This window comes from Setaria viridis, chromosome 9 (assembly GCF_005286985.2).
Source record: "Setaria viridis chromosome 9, Setaria_viridis_v4.0, whole genome shotgun sequence".
NCBI classification, from domain to species: domain Eukaryota; kingdom Viridiplantae; phylum Streptophyta; class Magnoliopsida; order Poales; family Poaceae; genus Setaria; species Setaria viridis.
Genome location: NC_048271.2, coordinates 8,242,237 through 8,266,453, shown reverse-complemented (window position 1 = coordinate 8,266,453; position 24,217 = coordinate 8,242,237). Strand labels below are relative to the sequence as shown.

General features: G+C 44.7%; 1 protein-coding gene across 2 annotated transcripts; it reads right to left on the bottom strand.

Moving 5' to 3' along the window:
• Positions 1 to 16,034: 16,034 nt before the first annotated feature.
• On the bottom strand, positions 16,035 to 22,273 carry LOC117839759 (1,4-dihydroxy-2-naphthoyl-CoA thioesterase 1). 2 transcript variants are annotated; one of them, XM_034720173.2, is made up of 3 exons: positions 22,004 to 22,273; positions 21,702 to 21,893; positions 16,035 to 16,370 (listed from the first exon to the last, which is right to left on the bottom strand). In XM_034720173.2, the coding sequence occupies exons 1-3, from the start codon at positions 22,169 to 22,171 to the stop codon at positions 16,215 to 16,217; spliced, it is 516 nt and encodes a 171-aa protein (XP_034576064.1). In that variant the 5' UTR covers positions 22,172 to 22,273; the 3' UTR covers positions 16,035 to 16,214. The 2 variants fall into 2 exon arrangements, with proteins under 2 accessions (XP_034576064.1, XP_034576065.1); XM_034720174.2 differs by lacking the exons at positions 21,702 to 21,893; positions 22,004 to 22,273 and adding an exon at positions 17,689 to 19,736.
• Positions 22,274 to 24,217: the final 1,944 nt, after the last annotated feature.

Sequence of the window (24,217 nt, the reverse complement as noted above, 5' to 3'; positions counted from 1 at the left end):
GCTTGATGTCGAAAGGACTATATTGAGGCTAATTGTGCAATTACACCACAAGTATCTGGGACTACTTATCTAGATTAGTGAACCAGTGTGGTGTCTACCCAATCCAACATTAACGCTTGGGGGTATAGTGAAGACTCCATTAGGCAATCACCTCCAGTTCAGACAGTTTTGATCAATGCTTTTGCCACTTTCTAGCATTTTTACAATTTTTCATTAAAGTTTGTACCTGTAAATAAAAATTAAGATTTCCATTTGTTTTTATTTATATTGACTTATGCAGAACTCCTCTCGTTTGTAAGAAGTGTTATTGCATTCTACATATTATAACCTATCCCCATTTTTTTTTTTGACATATCCGTCCTTGGTTCCAGGTTTACTCAAACAACCACCCCTTATCTGACATCCTTTTATGTATTTTGCTATATAAACACCAGGATGTGAAAGACGAGAAAATGATGCGATGGTATTAGTATTTGTTAGCATTCTGGTTGTCTCTGTTTCGGTAAGCATAAGGATGTGAGGCATCAGTAGGAAGAAATCGACTACAATCTGATTACCACCTGCTTCTTCGCCCGGAAGGTTTGGAACTCTCTCTTGACCGGCACTGGGTTGCAGGGTTTCACGCTAGAGCAGCACGACTTGCTCCTCTCAAGTAGTTGCTCTCAGCGACTAGCCGGGTGGACAAGGAACAGAGCAAGGAGCTCAGCTCGCTTGTCTTCCTCAGTACTTGGACAATCTGAAAACATGGCAACAACGAGGCAACTCTTGGAGCCTAACTGGATCCGCGAGAAGCCTGCTTCGTTCCAATTTGTTTGCTCTTCTGTATTAGTGTTTTGCCTTCTTGTTACAGTGTGGCACTGTTGTTTTTTTGTTCCTTGTTCGTGAATTTCTTTCGGTCAGTGGCTCAGTGCTGTGGTGATGAGGACACCACGAGTACATCTACACCAGCAGCACCTCAGGCGCCTCCAGTTGCTCCTCCACCTCAGGCGCCTACAGTTGCTCATCCAGTTGGGCCAATCACTCGAGCCCGTGCGAGAGAATTAAACTTCATCATGCTGTTAAGGAACGAAGGCCCATCGGAATAAGAAGATGGCCCAACAGGGCAGCCCAGGTGGGGCGCCTAGGGTTGGGCGCCGTGACCCCTTCGGACTCCAGGGGCTGCGCCCCCTTTATTTAGTCCGAGTCCTTTTTGTTTACGACTTGAGTTTTGTTTTACATCTAGCTTTAGCTACCCTTGAACACGCGCAAATACGCGCTGTCCTTGTGTGATTCAGAACTCCACCTTCGAGTGATATTTAGATTGCTCGCCTCTTTTTCTTGTTCGTTCTTCGATTGCGGACAGGAATTGATCTTCGTGATCAGGCTGATCTCGCACCGGCGAGGTTGGTAACAATCGGGAGTTGGTTCAGCGATTGCATTGGCGCTTCGGGTTCGCTCGTCGTAGTCGGATCGTGAGGGTCTACTTCCACCAAGTCGAATTTATCTCCACTCACCGAAAGATCGGGCACTCCGACCCTATCAAGTGGTATCAGCTTTCCAAGTTGATCGGTGAATTTTACCGAGTGTTTTTCCCTTCCTACAGTCCACAAAAACCAAAACAAATTTTTTCAGGTTAGATCCTTTTTGTCCCAGCAACCGTTTAGCCTCGCACATTCTTTCAATAAGTGTCTTTGTTGAATTTGTGTGCCTACTCGTTCAATTGTTGCTGGTTACTTGTGTTTAATCTCTTGTTTCTCGTTTTTCATCTAACCCTAGTTTTCGCCGCCGCCGCCGTTCCGCTGCTCGCCAACCCTACCAGCCACGCCCACCGCACCTTCCCCCGCGACAACCGCGCCGCGCCATCCCACTACTCCGATCGCCCCTCCCCTGTCAAAAAAAAAAAGATAGAAAGCAATCAAAAAAAAAGGGGAAAGAAGCAAAAAAAAAAAGAAGAAGAAGAAGAAGAAGAATCCCACAGGGAGAAGGAAGGTGATTCGGATTTGTTCCGGTGGAAACTCCCTTTGCGCGCGCCGTGACTCCCCCTGGGTCACGACTCTCTGGGGCACATTCCCCCCCCCCCCACGCATTCCGTGCCAGCCCTTCATATCCGTATCTCTCTTTCTTGGTCCTTTATTATTCTGAGGTTCGCCTTACTCTAGAGAGAGAGAGAGAGAGAGAGAGTATCTTTTTTTTACCGGAATACCCCTGTACTTTCGAAAAAAGTGTGTGCCGCAATTTGATATTTGAGATCCTCTGTGTTCATATTATCAGTTTTGGGGCACCCTCTGTGAAAAAAAAAACAGAAATAAAAAAAAAAAGAGGTGCGCCCTCTCCACCTTGCCTCTGTTCTTTCGCTTTTTCCTTGTTACCAGCAACTCTTGTTACGTGTTTGGCACTATCTTTCAACTTTGCATTATTGTTTGCTTGTGCTAATCCTTCATTTGAGTGCAGCCTTCCCAAAAATCCACATAGTTCTACGACGAGCAGCTTTTGTTTCTCCAGGCAATCGCTCCTCCAATCTTTCACAGGTTCCACCGGTTGGTTGCAGTTCGCCCCTGTGTGCGTGGTAAGAACGGATAAGAATTTGATAACAGCACTAGTGTGAGCGCCTTGTAAGCTGTTACACCCCTATTTTGTCGTCGCTTGTGTTCTTGTCTTTGCGCTAACCATGGCAGATGATGTCGACGCGGGGGCTAACCAGCTGCAGGGCATACGGGCGCAAGTTGACGGGCTTGTCACCGACATTCAGACGATTCATGAACGGCTGGACTCGACGATCTCCTCGATGACCGAGCGGTGTGATCAGCTCGACCTTGCACAGACGGCCGCTAAGGCCACACTCGACTCAGTTGTGGCAAGACTCGATGCATTGCACACTACAGTCGCAGAGTTGCAGCAGGGTTATGGTGGTGACTCGGACCAGGACGATGGCGACCGCCGAGGCCGTGCCCGCCGCGTGCCACGCCGTTCCGGTGGTAATGATTCCTTTTCCAAGATTAAATTTAAAATCCCACCTTTTAATGGCAAATATGATCCTGCTGCATATCTTGATTGGGAATTAGAAGTTGAACAGAAATTTTCATGCCATGATATTCTTGCTAATTCTCAAGTTAAAGCTGCTATTAGTGAATTTACTGATTTTGCTTTAATTTGGTGGCGTGAATATAAACACAAACATCCCAATACCATTCCAACCACTTGGGAGCAATTAAAAACTGCTATGCGCCACAGATTTGTGCCTTCTTATTATGCTCGCGATTTGCTTAATAAAATGCAACGTTTTCAGCAAGGTTCCAAATCTGTTGAGGAATATTTCCAGGAATTACAAATAGGCATGATTCGTTGTGGGTTATTGGAGGAAAACGATGCTGCTATGGCACGCTTTCGTGGTGGTTTGAACCGCGAAATTCAGGATATACTTGATTATAAGGACTACACAGATATGACAACATTATTTGAATATGCTTGCAAAGCTGAACGTGAAGTGCAGGGACGCCGCTCGAAGACATATTCTAACTCTTTTGCAGGAAGAAGCTCGACATCCAATTCCGCCCCCGCTCTCCCTGCGCCACCCACGCCCACCACTACACCGCGCGAGCGAACGGCCAAACCTGCAAGCGCTGCCCCTTCCACAGGCGCCGCCCCTCCCACAGGCCGTACACGGGATATTCAGTGTCATCGTTGCAAAGGATTTGGCCATGTGATTCGGGATTGTCCGAACAAGCGCACTTTGCTTCTTCGTGATGATGGTGAGTACTCTTCCGCTAGTGATTCTGAAGATACTCGACATGCGATGCTTGCCACTGACCATGCAGTTATGGAGGTACATGTCAATCCGGGTGACGCCGATAGGTATGAAAGTCTTGTTGTGCAGCGTGTTCTTAGTACACAGGTCGCCCCGTCCGAGAAGAATCAGCGACACACTCTTTTCCATACCAAGGGCGTTGTGCAGGAGCGGTCGATTCGCATCATCATCGACAGCGGCAGCTGCAACAATTTGGCGAGTACCACGCTGGTTGAAAAGTTGTCTTTACCCACTCGTAAGCATCCACATCCATATCACATTCAATGGCTTAATGATGGTGGGAAAATTAGAATTACTCGATCAGTCCATGTTCCTTTCTCCATGGGTGCTTATTCTGATTTTGTCGATTGTGATGTTATTCCCATGGAAGCATGCTCTCTGTTACTTGGGCGACCTTGGCAATATGATACTGATAGCTTGCATCATGGTCGTTCAAATCACTATTCTTTCATGTTTAAGGGTCAGAAAATAATTATACATCCAATGACACCTGAACAAATTCTTAAAGATGATCTTGCTAGAGCTGCGAAAACTGCTAAACAACTTGAACCATCGACATCTCTTAATTCTGAAATCAAGTTGAATGCTCCTGTTTTGCTTGCCACACGTGCTGATTTTGATGAGTTACGCGATGCTCCTTTGCCATGCTATGCCCTTATATGCTCTAGTGTGCTCGTTTCACTTGATGATGCACCATCTTTGGATATTCCCCCTGCGGTTGCTCACATTTTGCAGGAGTACGCTGATGTCTTTCCAAAAGATTTGCCACCGGGACTTCCACCACTTCGTGGTATTGAGCACCAGATCGACCTCATTCCCGGTGCACAGCTTCCGAACCGCGCACCGTACCGTACAAATCCGGATGAGACGAAGGAAATCCAGCGCCAGGTACAGGCGTTGCTTGACAAGGGTTATATTCGTGAGTCCCTTAGCCCTTGCTCCGTTCCTGTGTTACTTGTTCCAAAGAAAGATGGCTCATGGCGTATGTGTGTAGACTGTCGTGCTATTAATAACATTACCATTCGCTACCGATACCCTATACCACGCCTTGATGATATGCTAGATGAGCTTAGTGGTGCCATTATTTTCACTAAGATTGATTTGCGTAGTGGCTACCATCAGATTCGCATGAAATTAGGTGATGAATGGAAAACGGCTTTTAAAACGAAATTTGGGTTATATGAATGGTTGGTTATGCCGTTTGGTTTGACAAATGCTCCCAGCACATTTATGCGTTTGATGAATGAAGTTCTGAGGCCCTTCATAGGATTGTTTGTAGTTGTCTATTTTGATGATATCCTCATTTACAGCAAGTCTATGGAAGAGCATTTAGAACATTTGCGTGCTGTTTTTGATGCATTGCGTGCGGCCCGTTTATTTGCTAACCTCGAAAAATGCATGTTTTGCACACAACGTGTCTCGTTTCTTGGCTATGTTGTTACTGCACAGGGCATTGAGGTGGATAGCAGCAAGATTGATGCCATTCGGGAGTGGCCTACACCGACAACGGTCACACAAATTCGAAGCTTTCTTGGCCTTGCCGGTTTCTACCGCCGGTTTGTTCGTGATTTTAGCTCCATTGCAGCGCCTCTACATGAGCTTACAAAGAAGGATGTTCCCTTTGCTTGGAGTGATTCGCAAGAGGTTGCGTTCAGCACCTTGAAAGATAAGTTAACCAATGCTCCTCTCTTGCAGTTGCCTGATTTTACTAAAGTGTTTGAGCTTGAATGCGATGCTAGCGGTATTGGGCTAGGTGCTGTTTTGTTACAAGAAGGAAAACCGGTTGCTTACTTTAGTGAGAAATTAAGTGGTGCTAGCTTGAATTATTCTACTTATGATAAGGAGCTTTATGCTTTAGTGCGCACTTTGCATACTTGGCAGCACTACCTTTGGCATCGCGAGTTTATAATTCATTCTGATCATGAGGCTTTAAACATATTCGTACCCAAACAAACCTGAACCGTCATCATGCTAAATGGGTAGAATTCATTGAGTCTTTTCCTTACATTATTAAACACAAGAGTGGGAAGGAAAATGTCATTGCTGATGCTTTGTCTCGTCGCTATACCATGCTGTCACAGTTAGATTTTAAAATCTTTGGCTTGCAAGCTGTGAAGGATCAATATGTGGATGATGCTGATTTTAAAGATGCTTTCGCCCACTGTATTCATGGCAAACCATGGGGCAAATTTCACATACAGGACGGGTTCCTGTTTCGCGCTAACAAGCTGTGTGTTCCAGCTAGCTCGGTTCGTCGTTTGTTGTTACAGGAAGCGCATGGAGGCGGTCTCATGGGGCACTTTGGCGTCTACAAGACGCATGAAGTGCTGGCTGCCCACTTCTTTTGGCCCTGGATGCGCGCTGATGTTGAGCGCCTTGTTGCCCGCTGCACTACTTGCCAGAAAGCTAAGTCACGATTAAACAACCATGGTTTGTACATGCCTTTGCCTGTTCCTACTTCCCCTTGGCTTGATATTTCTATGGACTTTGTTTTGGGATTGCCTAGAACTAAGAAGGGGAGGGACAGTATTTTTGTGGTTGTTGATCGTTTCTCCAAAATAGCTCATTTTATACCTTGTCATAAGACTGCTGATGCTAGCAATGTTGCTGAATTGTTCTTTCGCGAGATTATTCGTTTGCATGGTATTCCAAATACAATAGTCTCTGATCGTGATGCTAAGTTTCTCAGTCATTTTTGGAGATCACTATGGAATAAAATGGGAACTAAATTGCTGTTTAGCACCACTTGTCACCCTCAGACTGATGGACAAACTGAGGTGGTTAATCGAACCTTGTCCACTATGCTTAGGGTTGTTTTAGATAAACACTTGAAACGTTGGGAAGATTGCTTGCCTCATGTTGAGTTTGCTTATAATCATGCAACGCATTCTTCTACAAAGATGTGTCCTTTTCAAGTTGTTTATGGTTATATTCCTCGGGCGCCTATTGATTTGTTTGCACTTGATGCCGAGGACACCCCACACATAGATGCCGCTGCACATGTTGATCAAATGATTAGCTTGCATGAGCAAACTCAACAAAACATTGCTGCTGCTAATGCTAAATATCAGGTTGCGGGTAGTAAAGGGAGAAAACATGTTACTTTTGCACCGGGTGATCTGGTTTGGTTGCATTTGAGGAAGGATCGTTTTCCTACCTTACGTCGTTCTAAATTGATGCCACGTGCTGCTGGTCCTTTTAAAGTGCTAACCAAGATTAATGATAATGCTTATATCCTTGACCTGCCTGCGGAGTTTGGTGTTTCCACGAGTTTTAATGTTGCAGATTTGAAACCGTATGTGGGCGAAGATGAGGAGTTGCCGTCGAGGACGACTTCAGTTCAAGAAGGGGAGGATGATGAGGACACCACGAGTACATCTACACCAGCAGCACCTCAGGCGCCTCCAGTTGCTCCTCCACCTCAGGCGCCTACAGTTGCTCATCCAGTTGGGCCAATCACTCGAGCCCGTGCGAGAGAATTAAACTTCATCATGCTGTTAAGGAACGAAGGCCCATCGGAATAAGAAGATGGCCCAACAGGGCAGCCCAGGTGGGGCGCCTAGGGTTGGGCGCCGTGACCCCTTCGGACTCCAGGGGCTGCGCCCCCTTTATTTAGTCCGAGTCCTTTTTGTTTACGACTTGAGTTTTGTTTTACATCTAGCTTTAGCTACCCTTGAACACGCGCAAATACGCGCTGTCCTTGTGTGATTCAGAACTCCACCTTCGAGTGATATTTAGATTGCTCGCCTCTTTTTCTTGTTCGTTCTTCGATTGCGGATAGGAATTGATCTTTGTGATCAGGCTGATCTCGCACCGGCGAGGTTGGTAACCATCGGGAGTTGGTTCAGCGATTGCATTGGCGCTTCGGGTTCGCTCGTCGTAGTCGGATCGTGAGGGTCTACTTCCACCAAGTCGAATTTATCTCCACTCACCGAAAGATCGGGCACTCCAACCCTATCATGTGGGACAGTGCAGGATTGTTACAATTCAACTTCCAGCGAGCACCAAGAAGCGGTGCTCGATTGTAGACGTTACTCCTATTCAATAATCTGTATGGGACTTTGGCCAACCAGTGGTTAGCTATTCAACAGGATCTGAGGACAGGCACGTTCTAGAATATTGGCAGTTCAGTCATCAGCAGGCAGCTTCTCTGAAAAGATCATCAGTAGTTCCCTTCATTTCACACCACAAAACTTCAGTTTACGAGTCTTCATCTCATGGAGTTTAGTTAGTTTTACTATTCCAATTTTGTTAACTCTCAGAAACCGTTGTGATTTTTGTTTTCCTTCGTGCCTTAGACCATTTTGGATGTTGCTTTCATACTACATAATATGGTTGAGAACCACTAACTATTCTGATCATGTAAATGAGAGATTGCCTGAGGCTGACACGATGCATTCTAAAGTTATGACCATCAATTGTAGACAGTTCCCTCCATCTCTATAGGCATGAAACTTCAGCGACTCTTCTCACAGAGCAACTTTACAACTCCAACTACTACAAATATATGCCTTTCAATTTCTTACCATCAATCTGTTTCATATAAAACATTCAAGCAAGAGTATTTGTCTTTCAGAAGAAGCTATGTGTAAATTTATCGCAACGTGCAAAAAAAATATTGCAATCTGGAGTGTTCCATATACCGTTTGCCACATTCTCAATTTTCGGCTTAGGAGGTCCCGGGATCAAGAAATCCACAGGTTGTTCATTGTTTGGGGTTAAAAACCTATCCTTTTCGTAAAAGCTATCATGCCAGAAGGTTACAAATGGAACCAAGTTGCATCGGATCTCTCAGGACTAGTCATTTCTTCTATCTTAATGTTACTAATTGGAGACTTCTTTTGAAGCATCCAGGTGATCGAAGCCACTTAGGATCCTAGGTGGATGCTCTAGAAAAAGAAAGAAATCCTATAAATTCTCACAAAAAAGCAAAATATCTGACCATCAATCGGTAAACTCAAATCATCATAGCCATTAGATCTATTATGTTTTCTAAAAAACTACCCACCTATGCCATTATGAAAATAGCCTAAAGTAACCTCCTAAATCTATATCTAAATTACCCACATATGCCATTATATAAAATAAACTTAAATTAACCCCCTAATCTTCATCGAAATAACCCACTTATGCTATTATAAACAATATTTAAAATAACCCCTAAATTTGCAACTAATACAAATCAGGTATCCACTAATCTTCATCTAAATTACCAACTTATACCATTATAATTTCTAAAAAAATATCCCCCTAAATTTGCATCTAAATTGCTTACCACTAGCATTATAAAAAATAACTAAAATTAACCCCTTAAATTTGTGTATATAATACCCACATATGCCATTATTAAAAATAAAATGAGATAACCTTACATTTGAATCCAAATCACCTTACTTAAAAATATACAACAATATATGATTCTAAATTGTCTATTTCTTACACTATTGGTATATGATATAATAATTAGCACATGATGTTTGTCACCATTTATAAAGATATAGATGAAGTGATGAAAATATATATTTCTATTTAAAATTACAGCTCAAACTTCAGGTCTATCAAACAAATTTAAGCACGTACATGCGATTCAAAGTGAAAAGTTAAAGACTATAAATGTGGATGAAAACATTATAGAGTAATTACTAACAAAAATCTATCACAAACAGATGAAGGCAATAAGTATATATCTATATAAGTATTATGCTAAAATATTTTAACAAATGAGATGTAGCTCAAGGTAGTTTTGTAGCAATTGGCCTCATTTTTTTCATTGGAGACTCCCCATCATTTCTCACGAGACAAGCTAGAAAAAAAGATAAATCATAAAAATTCTCATAAAAATAAAAAAATATCAAACATCAATCATGTAAACTCTAATAATCATAGTCATTGGTCTATTATATTTTCTAAAAAGTTACCCACCATTATCATTATAAAAATATTCTAAAATAAACACTAAACCTATATCTAAATTACCGAGCTCTGCCATTATAAAAAATAATCTAAAGTAACCCATAATCTTCTTCCAATTTACTCATGCATATCATTATAAAGAATAACTTAAAATGCCATTCTAAATTTGTATCTAAGTTATCCGTGTATGTCGTTATTAAAAACAACATAAAGTAATCTAATTATTTTCATGTGCATCATACTGAAATATCCATAAGTAAACTAATATATGTATGTACTAAGTTAAGGTATATACACATGATGAGTGTACATGTACACCATTTATACATGTATGTGAGGAAGTGATGGAAAATATTAATTTTTATGCTAAGCACAATGGAGATACGATAAAAAAATGAAAAAAGTGTGAATGTGGATGAAAAAGTGTATAGAGTAATTACTAATTAAAAATCAATCACAACTGGATAAAGATAAGTACACATCTATATGAATATTATGTTGAAGTATTGAAATGATGAGAGAGTATTAGGTAAATAATTTTGATTATTAGCTAGAAGTTTAATTTCTAAATAATTTTAAAATATAATAGCTTTTAAACATATTAGCCCGTGCGGGAGCACGAGTTCATAGGCTAGTTTGGCTTAACAACGAGTGAAAATCAAGCACAAGTGTTCTGATTAGTGCTAATTTCTTTGATCTTGCCGTTGTAAACCATTTTAGTTTCTTCTGTGCTGCATAAGTATGTAGTAGAGAGAGGACATCTTGTTGTTAAGATCATGTAAAGCACTATATAGATGAAATTGAAAAGCCATGCGGCGAAGGAAGACCTGATTTTGGGTCAGCTCGGCAAAGGAATCACGTGTTTACTGTTGAATTAATCAGGAAAATTGTTAGGCATTTTTACTTTTTTAGCGAAACAAATTCTTACAGTTACAAGTCATTAGAAAGCTGCATTAAGTTAACTGATTTCTGTAAACAAAAATACTGTGAACCTAGCCGTATAATTCTACAGATGCACTGGCCTACTTGGCTACTTCTGTGAAGCTGTCACGACCATCCAAGCCAACATGAAAGCTCATGGGTTGAGTGAAGAGACGAAAAGGGAATATAGTAAACATGAACGATCACTGGTCTTGATTGGGTGCCAAAAAAAGGGAAAATGCAATCCCTTTTTTGGCTTCCCTCTGCTGGCATTTTGACAATTTATCATTAAAGTTTGTACCCACAAAAAATTAAGATCACATTGTTACATTAAATATAGTATCTTCTTCATCGTCTGATATGTGCAATAACTCGTTCCCAAAAATATAGGCCATTTGTAATAATTCCAATCATACGTAAGCAGTGTTATTATTGCGCCATATCCCGTTTCTTTGAAATATCTCATCCTGGTTCCAAAGTAACTGAAACAACATCACTTACTTTACTTTTTTGACGCCGTTTTTGCTGCTTGTGCTATACATACACTCAGATATGAAACGAAAGAAAGAAGAGAGAATAAGAAAGTGACTTGATATTATTATTTCCGCGTGCGAAGTATTCTTGGTTTGGTTCTATCTGTTTTTTTGTGTCCATAAGGTATGAGAGGCATCAGGAAAAGATAAGTGCAGTGTGGCTTTCTCGTGAAAGTGGTCGCTCTGGAATCCGATCTGGCGCAACTCGGATGAGCTAGCTCCGCTGAGAAGGCTTAACTCGTGTCGCCTAGTCGCCACTGCATTTGCTGTAGATCAGTGCTAGGGTTTCTCCGGCATGAACGATTGGGAATGGGGCCATAACCTGGTCCAGTAGGATTTCAGTTCAAAAAGAAGCAGCTCTAAAGGGGTTGCTGAAAAAGATGTAAAGAGCTCGGTTGATGAAAAGTGGGGCTTAGGCAAGGTGCATCGCAGGAACAAGGTCTGATCGAGGCTGTGCTCGGAGTAGAATGCACTTAACAAAGTTATGACCATCAATTATAGACAGTTTCGCCATCAAGGCATCTTATCTGAATTCATCTTTCCTCCATATATCTCTATAGGCATGAAACTTCAGCAACTCTTCTCAGTACAGTGCAACTTTACAACTCCAGCTACTATCCTTTGACCTTTGACGAATGCAATACGTACTCACATGCAAGACTATTTAACGTAATATACAATTCATATTGTGCCTTCCAAGTTTCATATGGAACATTCAACAAGAGTGTTTGTCTTTCCGATCAGAAGCCATGTGAAAATTTATGCCAATGTGGAGTGTTTTACACCATCTGCCACATTTCCCGTTATGGGCTTAGGAGGTGTTGGGATCAAGAAATAGACAGGAGTGAGGAGTTGATTGTTTCGGGCTAAGCACTTAACCTCTTCGTAGAAGCTGTCATGCCAGAAGGTTACAAATTGAACGAAGTTGCAGCGGATTTCTGCTATTTGGCTTAGCAACAAGTAACATTGGTTTCACTCAAGTCATTGCTAGACCATACCTGATCTCTCCTTTTTCTCCATTACAAAATAGAGATGAGTTTTTTCTATGCATGGATAGCTGCATAATTAATCGGTTCTCCGTAGAAGAAATACAGTGAAGCTAGCCGTATAATTCAACAGCTGCCCTGGCCTACTTCGCTACTTCTGTGAAGCTGTCAAACATTCAAACCAACATGAATGCTCATGGGTTTAGTGAAGAGACGATTAGGCAATCAACATGAACGCTCACTGGTCTTGATACTCATAAAAAAAATCAAGATCCCGTTGCTAGATTAAATTCAGTTTTATTGCAATATAAGCCATGTGCAATAACTACCCTTATATGTAAGCAGTGTTATTGCGCATATCCCCAACTTTTGAAAATCTCCCATCCTGATTTCCAAGTTATTGAAACAACGTCACTTACTTGTCTGACACCATTTTGTGCTGCTTCTGCTATATAAGCACTCAGATGTGAAACGGAGGAAATTAAGAAGAGAGAACAACAAAGTGACTTGATATTATTATATAGTCCCGCATAGTGTTCTTGGGTATCCTGGCTCTATCTGTTCTTCGTCCGTATAAGGATGGGAGACATCAGCGAAAAGTGAGTGCGGTTCTAGCATGGAAATGGTCGTCGCAGATCGCGGCATCGGATGGGCTCCGCGCCTCCGCCTCAGTGGCAGGGCTTGTGTCGCCTAGTCCCGATGTGTTGTGGATGAGAGCTAAGGTTTATCGGATCGATGAACTGAAATACCTTGTCGTGGATGAGAGCTAAGGTATCAGTTCAGAAAGGTAGGTAGCAGGCCGAGATCATCAGCGCAGTCTTTGTGTTCGTTGTACAAGGAAAACTCAGAACACGGGATTGCGGAGTACAATACATGCTCCTGGTACAACAAAGAGAGAATAAGAAACCGGAAGCTCTTTCTAAGATACTGTAAATGAGAAATAGTTAGCCAATGCTTTTACGACAGATATTCAGATTCGTGACTCGTGAGACATTCAAGAAGGTTGTCTGTTTGGAAGAGTTTCTTTTCTACAGTTTTGATGCGTATTTCTTGAGGGCATCTCCTGCGTTCTTGTGCTCCTCCGGCAAGGGCAGCTTAATTACTCCAGTGTGACTCTGGATTCAGCGATCTGAGTGCCCTTCTCTCCTGTGGATGGATCCATCTTCCACAGCTTTACCTCCCAAACGTTCCAATTCAAATTCAGCAGTGTCTTCTCAGAAAGGAACGATTTTTTTACTCTAAAAATATTTCGGTAGCACAACCTCCTCATATTTAATTTCCTCATCGATAATAACAGGAGGGACCTTCTCATATACTACTTCCGTCCTAAATTACTATTCATTTTGACTTTTTTAGATATATAATTTTTTATACAGTAAAATACACCAACGGTCCCTGAACTTGTCTTGTAGTGTTATCCGGGTCCTTAAACTCTCAAAATGCATTTTTAGATCCCAAACTTATCTCAAGGTGTCATATGGGTCTATAAACTCTTAAAGTGCATTTTGAATAAAGTACCAATGAAGCCATTTTCAACTTATTTATATTACTAAATACTAATTACAAATTATATTACTTTTAATATTGCTAATAAATAATTATTTACACCATTTAAACTATTAAAAATTTATCTATATGACAAATAACTAATTATGTTAACCTAATATTACTAGTGATATAAAATAATAAAGTTTAATTAATTTTAATATGACTAAACATATTAATTTTAAATATATTATATTATTTAGTAAATGAATAAATCATATTTAAATGTATTAATAAACTTATTTTATTATTAAATGACATATATATTTATCAAAATACTTATTTTATATTTATTTTGATATACTTAATTATTTATTAATAATATGTTATTTTCAATAACATATCTATTATGTAATATGCTCATAATTTACTCCCTACTTGTAACATGATTTTTTTTATCAATTATAAAACTATTGATAAAGCAAAATTAATACTAGTTATGACGCTATGTTATAAGTCGAGCAGGTATCCGAATAGGAATCCAAATTTAAACTATTCGTTTTGTATTCGTATTCGATAATATTCGTATTCATATTCGAATTTAAATTAAAATATGATAAATAGTGCTATTCGAATTCAATTCCATGCGTATTCGATTCGAATCCATCCCTATCGTTATATCCAAGGAAAACAAGCTAAATTTTTTTTTCTTTGTCGTCTCACATATGCAATAACTCGTTCCCAAACATATAAGCCAAGCGCAATAAATTTAGGGGTGTTATTGCTCGTATATCTCCCCGATTTTTTTTAAACCTCCCGTCCTGGTTCCAAAGTTATTGAAAAAGTTGAAACCTTGCCTGACGCCGTTTTTGCTGCTTGTGCTATATATAAACACTCAGATCAGATGCGAAACGCAAGAAAGAAGAGAGAACAAGAAAGTGACTTTGGTATTGTTAGTTCTGCAAAGCCTTCTTAGCATCCTGGTTCTATCTTCTTTCTTTTTTTTTCCCATAGAAGAATGGGAGGCGTCAGCAAAAGATAAGCTCTGTTTTCTCGTAGAAGTGGTGGTTGAGGAGTTCGTACGGCCTCCGCCTCCACACCACAGCATGTGCCTCGCCCATGCTGTGGGTGCCTGAATGAGTCCGTGAGCAACCACAAAGTTCTCGTGTGTGTTTTCGAGTTCTATTAGTTATTACGTAATCACAACTTTGTAACCTATAATTTGGCTTATCCTTCTTAAATGATATGGCAGTGCTCGTACTAATCTATACCTGCAATTGCTTCTTCCGACCTCCGTGGTTATTTTGAAAAAAAATCCCTTAACTTTTTCATAATCAACCCACGATTCTTGGAATAGTTGTTGATGATTTTGCAAAAAGTTCCGTGCCCTCCTCCTCCAGTCCGGCTCGCGGCGGCGCGGGCGACGGCCGACAGCAGCCAGCACGCCGGCGCCGTGCGGATCCTGGATGCCCGGATAAAGGAGGTGGAGCGGTCGGCCCGACGTGCGAGGCGATCAAGGAGAAGCTGCGCGACCTGAGCGCCCGCGTCGGCGACCGGCGGGAGTACCAGCAGACGGGGCGCGCGTGCCTGCTCGCCGGCATGAGCTCGCACGCGCAGCAGCGGGTGTCAGGGGTGGAGCTGCAGGGGTCGGCAGGGAAGGCTGTTGCTACTGCTACTACTAGGGCGTACCTGACTGGCTGACTCCCAAGATGGAGGAGATGGTGGAGCTGTCGCGTGAGAGCAGCAGGAAGCGTGGCAGCAGCCAGAGGCCAGGCGGCAGGTCCGAGCAGGTTATTAAACAGGTCAAGCAAGATCTCAGCGAGAATTTCTGAGCCAGCGATTTTATCTGTGGCTTCAATCAGACTACAATACCCAGGTTGATTTATGGCTTTTTGTTTGGGAGCCATTACCGTTCAATGCAGTGGCAAGCATGCAATTGGCTGGCCCTAATTAATTTTTCATTTCAGAACATGAACTTGCGCGGTTTATGGTTCTTGCTGTACGAGTTACAATGATATTTTACTATGAAAAGTAATTGAGCAGTGGTTTGTTTACTGATGGAGTATTTGGTTAATGCCTGTCTCACTTGAATTGAAAGCGCTGAACAATACTTCACAGTAGTGGTAGAATAGCAGTTATTGTTTAACTTACTACTGACTTGATGTTTATTCCCGTGGTAACGCACGAGTAATTAAAAAAAAGCATGTGCCTCACCCAGTCGATGATACGTGTGTGGATGAGGGCTCGGGTTTCTCGGTCGGACGACAGCAATCGGAGAGCTCATTGGCCAGCGGACAAGTTCAAAGAGATAGCTCCAAAGCGATCGTTGGCTCATCAGCACAGCATGAAAGATCTTGTATCACGGCCTCGAGGCTTCAATCGGCAGAGGAGAGTTGAGAACACGGGAGCACGGAGCACAACACATGTTCATATACTTTTTTTTTTGAAGCAGCCGGCACATGTTGGTACACAGCAAAGAGAGAGCAAGAAAGTAGCAGCTGCTCTTTGTAATTAAGAAAAGAAAATAATTATTATAACCAATGCTTTTTACAACATCAGGATATCCGGATCCCTGAAGATCAGTCTCTTTTTCTACAGTTTTGATGCATATTTCTTGAGGGCATCCCCTGCGTTCTTGTGCTCCTCCGGCAGGGGCAGGTTGCTCAGCAGCGTGACTCTGGATTCCGCGATCTGAGGGCCCTTCTCCCCCGTGGATGGATCCATCTTCCACAGCTTCACCTCCCAAACCTTTCCAAACGAATTTCAGCATGCAGAGGGTTCTCAGTAAGGAACGAGTTCTTTTCAAGAGTAAAAGGAACGAGAGTATGCTAGATAACATGGATACAAAATCAATTGGACGACACGATAAATAGTTCAGAGTAAATCGATCAGAAAGGAGAGGATTTTTCTTTTTCAATTAAGTGCTTTCTGAGCTTCTCTAAAAATAGTTCAGCAGTTATTACACACGCTGCAGTGCTTCTCTGCCGGCCGAGAGCCAGAGCCCAGAGATCAGCAGGGGCAAGTTTGAAGTATTGACAACTTTGTGCATGTTTGTTAGACCACTCTCGATAGGGGTTTCATTCTCACCAAATGCAGTGCCATATCAGCATTTTTGATGATGTGGCAAAGAGTTAATGAAGAGAGAGGTGAAATGAGTTTTACGGGATAAAAACATGTATACACTGTTTCCAAGGTAGTGTGTGTCTTGCATGTAGTGTTGGAAACATCAAACTATGAAACTGTGCATTGTATGAAGTTATTTCAACTATGAATTAAATGACAATTTGCATATGTAGCATTATTGGAAACATAACCATGAAATAGCCATCGAGAATGGCCTTGCTGACAAGTTATAGATACGCCGAGCCAGCTTGTGTTTATTAAGACGTGTTCAATCAAGCCAACAACCGGTGGTTACTTCAACCGTGTGGCTTTTGTGTTCTGTCACTATGGACCATGATTTGTAATATTTCTCGTCATATCATATTATTGAGCCTTGTTAAAGAGAAGCAGGCATGATGCGAACATTGTTGAAGATACCGGCCGGCTAATTGTATCGTCCGTCCACCATCATTTGGTGGTTTATCATCACGAAGCCGTGTCTTTTTCGAAAATCCTGTCACCATCAAATCGCATTGCTGTCGTCTGGGCAGGACCGCGAATCAGTAGCCAGCAACCCATGGTGGACGCCCAGCTAAATAAACAACCGCAAAGAATAGAAGGTCCAATCGCTCGCGTTATCAGAAACAGAAACGAATGGTGCCGGTGCATTACCACCTACCACTAATCAAATCGAGCGGAATCACGCGATCCGTGCGGTGACTAAGCTCCGAAACAGTTCACGAAAGAAACCATGCCACCATGGATAGATGTAGTAGATCCCCAGTATCCCACAGCTACCTCGGCGCGGCCAAACTGGTAACAGAGGGTTAGGAACTAAACAACCGCTTGGGCAACTGGGTTTGGCTGGGTCTGGGTGGTCAAGGTCAACCGATGGTGCAGGCCGGGTTGCCGACGATGACGACGGAGTGATTGGGGAATGAAGACAGCGGAGGAGAGAGCGAACCTGGGTGGAGCGGCCGACGTGGACGGGGAGGGCCCGCGCGAGGACGGTGTCGCCGAGGGCGGCGGCGCGGAAGTGGTTGATGCTGAGCTGCATCCCGACGACGCGGCGGTACCCGGACGCCATGTGCGCCCCCATGCTCGCCAGCGCCTCCGCCAGCAGCGCCGACACGCCGCCGTGCAGCGCCCTGAACGGCTGGCAGCAGGTCGGCGTCACGAGGAGGCGCCCGGCGACCCGCGACGGGGAGAGCTCCTCCATCTCGAACCCGAGCGCGTGCAGCGGCGCGTCCAGCTCCGCCATCATCGCCTTGCCCCTGGAACTGGAATCCTGCGCCGCCGCCGGCGTGGCCGTGGCGCCGCCCATGGCGCGACCGGCCGCACGGGGGTAGTTGGGAGGCTGGGAGAGTTCGCTCGTGGAAATGGAAGGATTGAACTTCGTTTTTTGGTGGGGAAGGCGTCGTGGAGGACTTCGTTTTAGCACTTGCAACCGTTTCCCGGAAACTACTCCGAAAACAGGGGGTCCTTCCGCGGTGGAGGTGACAAGTCAAACAATCCCAAGCGTGTGAAAGACTGCCCAATAAAATAAGCTTATGCAATGTTTTGTATAAGATCATCTCAAAGTTGTTGGTTAGAGTTTTCTTGAATGATATACTCAAACCGTTTTTCAAATTGCATGTCATTTTAATTTTTCTATATTTATAGATACTACTAGGCATAGTATTGCTAAGGGTAAAAAATGTTAGACATCCCAAGTTGGTGGGCTAAAAATTATTCATAATAATAACTCTATGTTGGTGGACTAAAAAAATTATATTTCTCTCTTTACATCTCTTTACATCTCTCTTTAGCTCCCACCGACTAGATCGTGAGAAATCGGACTTCTTCGAGGGCCGAACTGCAAAACGAACATCTCATCTTCAACCTCCTGATCCGGTCGACCTGATGGCCAGGCTCTCCATCGTCAGGCCAGCCGGGAGCACGCAGGGCACGAGCGGCTGTGCCGGTGGCGGCGGCGCACGCGGGGCTGCAGGCGGCGGCGGCGGCAGTGCTGCAGCGGCGCAGGGGCGAGGCTTGTGCCAAGACGTCGCTGGCGAGGCGTGGCTTGGGGCCGAGAGGCGATGGGTGCGGGGCACATGGCACGTGCAGGGGGCGCGCAGCTCAGCTTAGGCTCGGCATGGGGAGAGGCAGCGGCCAGGCATGCGAGGGGTGAGCACCGGAAGGATGCGGCGCGGTGTAGTAGGGGGGGCGGACGAGCAGGAGCTTGGGGTCGACCATGGCTGGCCGGCATGGATAGAGAGAAAACAAGGGAGAAGGAAGAAGGAGGGATCATCAGAAGGGGAAGTAGATGGTGAAGTTCAAGTTCATGTCCAAACTCTACTTCTTCCTGCGGGCAACCGTTGCAACATAGCCAAGCGGCAGCTGGACGCAGGCAGATAAGACCAAGTTGCCTATAGTTACCACCATGGGTCCACTTGTCAATGAGATTAGGTTGGACCAAACCAAAAAAATGGGTAGAAGTGTTCCTCACTTTAATAATAGGTTTAGATTATGCATGTAGACAGTATGTCTAGGTGACCTAGAAAAGTATATAACTGACTAACTTTCAACGCAACTATGAAAACATATTTAGTTCCACCATTGTATTAAAATGTTTTTTAATCAATTTTCAATCTCAACTTGCATGGGTTATATAATATTTGAGAAGGAAGATAGACAAAGTTTTATTGTCACAAGCGAAATACTTGAGTCTGTCCTTGCAATCCTAAATAAAGCCAGGCCTCTCACTGTTGCTGCCCATTTACAGTTTTACGTCAACCATATGGAACTAGGAATATGTGAAAACTGCTTACATGACTCGATACAAAATATTATTGTACTATGCATGCCAATTGATTAGCTGGTACCATTAAACCGTAATTAACTGATCAATTATCCAGTTCATGTGTTACTAATAACAAAACTCTTACCTCCATTTGCGCTCTGTTCTATAGCTAACCAAAGATTATAATTGCAGGCAATTTTCACTGCCACCGCGCCCCTCAGCCCCTTCCCCTCCCACCCTTCACCTCGCCGCCGCCGGAAGCCCGTGCGGGCGCAAGGACGGTGGCGGCGAGGCCTCCCTCCCCGAGTTATCCTTCCCCAACAAAATGTGGATCTGGCGGCCAGCAGCGAGGGCGGCAGTGGCGGCCCGTGGCGGCGGCGGCGTCCCCAGCGGCAGTTGCCGCAAGGCGGCGGCGGCGGCCCGCGGCGGCGAGTGCGGCGTCCCTAGCGTGGATGCAGCAGGGCGGAGGCAGCATGTGGCGGCGGCGGCCCGCAGCGACAAGTGCGGCAGGGCGGCGGCAGCGGCCCGCGGCAGAGCGGTGGCACGCCGGAGCCAGCATCTTCGGCTTGTGGCCAGCACCGTGGGGGGTCCTCGCCTCCGATTGCCAGGATCTGGTGGTGCGACCCCCTGGTCGGCGGTGGCCATGCAGTGCTTTTCTTGGGTGTGCAGGTTCTCGGGCGAAAGCCTGGCTCGGTCCTCGACCGTTTGCCGGTGACGATGGTGCCGTGGGCATCGTTTTCCTTCTCGAAGGTGTTGTCGTGAGGACCTCAACCATTCAGGGACAGATCCAGGTGAAAATCAAAGAACCGACTCACTGGTTCGGGCGATGGTAATATCTTGATGGTGCTTTCCTCTTGAGGCGTCATCTTGAAGTCCTTGATGACGACACCATGGTCAGCTTGGAGCGATGGCGGTGTTCGATTTGTTTTCGTGGCAGAGATCGACTCAGTGTAGTTTCTAGACGACAAGGATTACCAGGCAGCACATGACCGTCGACGATCCTAACATCAAAAGTTTCTAAGAAGATAGGTGATGTGAGGTGTTTTGTGACTGCATAAGGACCAAAGCAAGGTTGAAGGAAGAACGTAAAAGAAGTTCAAAGCTTAGTCTTTCAAGCTTTATTTCTTAATTTCTTTCTTTCTTGTCTTTTGTGTTTCTTGGTTTGAGGTTTGAGTCTAAGTACTCGTGTAATTTCTAGCTATGTGGTCAGATTTGTCGCTTTATGGTCATAGACATTCACATGTGAATCTCCAAGATCGGATATTTTCCTAATTAAAAAAAAGCATATATGCGCATACATCTGCATCTCTTCAAATTTAGTAGGCACTTCTCCAAAATACGATCTTATTACTTGCTTGAGCCTAGATTCTTATGCAAACAATATTGCTTGTCTTATTATGATATTTCACATGGTCTTTCCTGACAAAGTACAATCACAGTTCTCCATTAAAGATTGAATTAACCTGACAAAAGAATTATGAAGTACACTGGCGGACTCAAAATGGGCGCGGCAACGGCCGCGCCTGTGTTTCTAGTGGAACCACTAAAATTGCACCAGGCGGCAGACCTGCTCGAGATTATGGTGTGTTCAATGTAGCCAACAGCTCGTGGCCAGGTCCGGTAGTTCAAGTTTTCAACGGTGTCGCATCCATGTTCATGTTCTGACTATGTGATTTCCATTTCCCATGATTTAACACTATATAGAATTATAGATCATTTATTCTGATCTATGGAGCCTGGTAAAAGTGAAGCATCATGTCTGAACATTGTCCTTCCCACTAACACTAATGGTACTGTACGTCATTGTGCTAGTACATTCTTTAGGGGTTTCTCACGGAACTCCTATCTTCTTCAAGAGCGTGCCTGATGAAGTGCTGAGCACTTTTCCGTTGGAAAATCAGGATATAACCCCAACCGCTGCCATCGGAGATCGCTGCCTCTGAAGGCAGGGCGTAGCGCCACTCACTAACTCACTCCAATTGGACGACGAACGAAACAAGACATCGATCGCTCGTTTCAGAAGCAGAAAGGAACAGCACAGGCGTAACACGATCTCTGAAATCGAATGGCGGAATCCACACGCGACTCAGAGCAGCGATCGGTTAGCTGCGATTCAAAGCAGCTTCGATAGACAGAATTGGAGACGGAGACGACGGTGATGAATTAATTAATAAGGGAGGGATGACGCGGAGCACCTGGGTGGAGCGGCCGAGGTGGACGGGGACGGCCCGCGCGAGGACGGTGTCGCCGAGGGCGGCGCTCCGGAAGTGGTTGATGCTGAGCTGCACCCCGGCGACGCGGCGGTAGCCCGACGCCATGTGCGCGCCCATGCTCGCCAGCGACTCCGCCACCAGCGCCGACACGCCGCCGTGCAGCACCTTGAACGGCTGCCGGGGGCACGCACGCAGCGCGCACGGTCAGTCGATCATCAGAACAGCCGGCAGCCGCGAGCGCGAGCGCGCGCGCGAGGACTGCTACTAGATAGTAACTGACTGACCTGGCAGCAGGTGGGCGTGACGAGGAGGCGTCCGGTGATCCGGGACGGGGAGAGCTCCTCGACCTCGAAGCCGATGGCGTGTAACGGCGGGTCCAGCTCGGCCGCCTTGGCGCCGGAGCTGCCCTGCTCCGCCGCCGGCTGCTGCCGCCGCCGCGTGGCGTCGCCCATGGCGCGTGCGCGACGACCTGCCGTGCCGCGGCCGGGGGGTAGTTGGGCTGTGCAGCTCAGCGGAAGGTGCGCGTGGTGGAATGGAACGGCTGGGTTTCCTAGAGTACTTGCGCTTCGGGGTGTCCGACGACCTGACCCACCCCTAAATCCCAACTTTAGTACTATGAAAAAAAAGATTCTTCATCACATCAAATTTGCGGTACATGCATGGAGTACTAAATATAGACGAAATTAAAAACTAATTGCACAGTTTTGTTGTACCTTGCGAGACGAATCTTTTGAGCCTAATTAGTCAATGTTTGAATAATAATTCACAAATACAAACGAAACGCTACAGTATTGCTACAGTAATTTTAACACTCAAAGTTGAGCAACTAAACAAGACCCAACTTGGGAGTTGGGATTGAGTGATTGACGGGTGAGCCGTACCTCTTCCTCTTCGCGACGTCATCACACCACACACATGCTCAATTGCTCACACAAGTTTAAAAAGGACTCGTCTAGTCTGTGGCCACTTGAGCCGTTGCTCGTTGGTTCCTCAGTACTGTGCGGTCTCCTCTCTCGTTTACCTTTTTCACATTATTACACGGGGTTTTCACTGTGCGAATTTCTGAACCGGACGTGCTAAGAATTTTTTGGTGCATTCGAAACACGTAGTGGTAGTGCTAACTGGTGTTTCGCTCGGCAGTAGACCACTAGTATAGTAGTATGGTCGTGGTCACGCGGTAGGCAGCGGCATGGTCTTGTCGGGTGCCCTGATTGGGCCACTGCCCGGGCCAGATCGGCGTCATTGGCTACCCATCCGAATCGAGTGGTTGATGGTTAAAGCAGACAGGGACGCTGCCTCTGCCTGGACCGGCTTCTTTGCACGCGAACCACGCCTGTTTTTTTAGAGGGCAAAACTCTTTATTTATAAGAGTTACAAACGCCTTGAGGCGGATTTAACAGCCAAACTTGCCTACCAATCTCAGCATAGATCGCACTCCTTACGATGGTGTGAGCATCCACATTGGAGCGCCTATTTTTATGAACAAAATCAGCAATGCCAAACTGCGTTGCTGTAGCATTTATCTTCCTGATGATATGGCCATGAGCGGCCATTTCTCCCTCTTGATTCCTCTGATCACATTAGCATTGTACGAGGCTAGCCTGAAGTGTTGAACCATGAGGTCACTCGCCAATGCCAAGCCTTCGCTGCATGCAATAGCCTCGACGATCTCTGCATGTCAGAGTCCACAAATCACTAGTGCAGACGCTCCCATGAAGTTTCCTGCAGCATCCCTAGCAATGGTAGCCGCCACTGCCTTGCTTGAATTCTTCAAAGTGGCTACATCGACATTGATTTTAACAAGGCCCGGTGGTGGAGGGATCCACCGAGGTGGGACACCTTGGGTACATTTCACCGATGTCACCTGCACCGTCCTGATCATCTCCAGATCAGTTATAAAATTGTTCACAAAACAATGAGTAGATAAAATTTTCTCTATGCCTCCACATTATTTCTTCTCTATGGTTCAGTTCCAAAATTTTCTCCTTGATTTTAAGCTCCACATGAGTTGGATCCGTCCTCTACGGGTCAGATTGTAGCCACTCTAGCTCTTGTTTCAGCCTGCACAACTCCCCGCGTACATGCTCAAATGTGTTCATGTCCCACCTCACAAGGTGGCTAGAAACTTTTTTCAGTTTCTCTGTAATTCCCGCAGGTCGTTGCCTCGTTCTCCTTCTACCATGACTCAAGAAAAGAATTAGAGAACTTAGAATGGGATTCCTACGTAACTTCATACCTGAATCGTTTCTTTCCTCGAGGCCGCAGCTCCTCCAACCTCCAGCTCAGCAAGATCAGTACATGATCCGAGGCAGCCACCGACAGATGCTTGCACTTCACCAAAGGAAAACGCACGCTCCAATCCAGAGTTGCCAGAGTGCGATCCGGGCACTCCCGACAATAGGAGCCCCCAGCTACCTTCTTTTCATACATCCAACTATGACCTTTATAAACTAAGTCATTTATGCCACATACATCCACCATCTTACGGAATCCGGTAA

Excerpts from the sequence above, each read along its gene's own strand:
- LOC117839759 (XM_034720173.2), bottom strand. The coding sequence starts at position 22,171 with ATGGGCGACGCCACGCGGCGGCGGCAGCAGCCGGCGGCGGAGCAGGGC. Across the intron at positions 21,894-22,003 it reads TCACGCCCACCTGCTGCCAG|CCGTTCAAGGTGCTGCACGG; the intron begins GTCAGTCAGTTA and ends TGCCCCCGGCAG. Across the intron at positions 16,371-21,701 it reads ACCTCGGCCGCTCCACCCAG|GTTTGGGAGGTGAAGCTGTG; the intron begins GTGCTCCGCGTC and ends TCGTTTGGAAAG.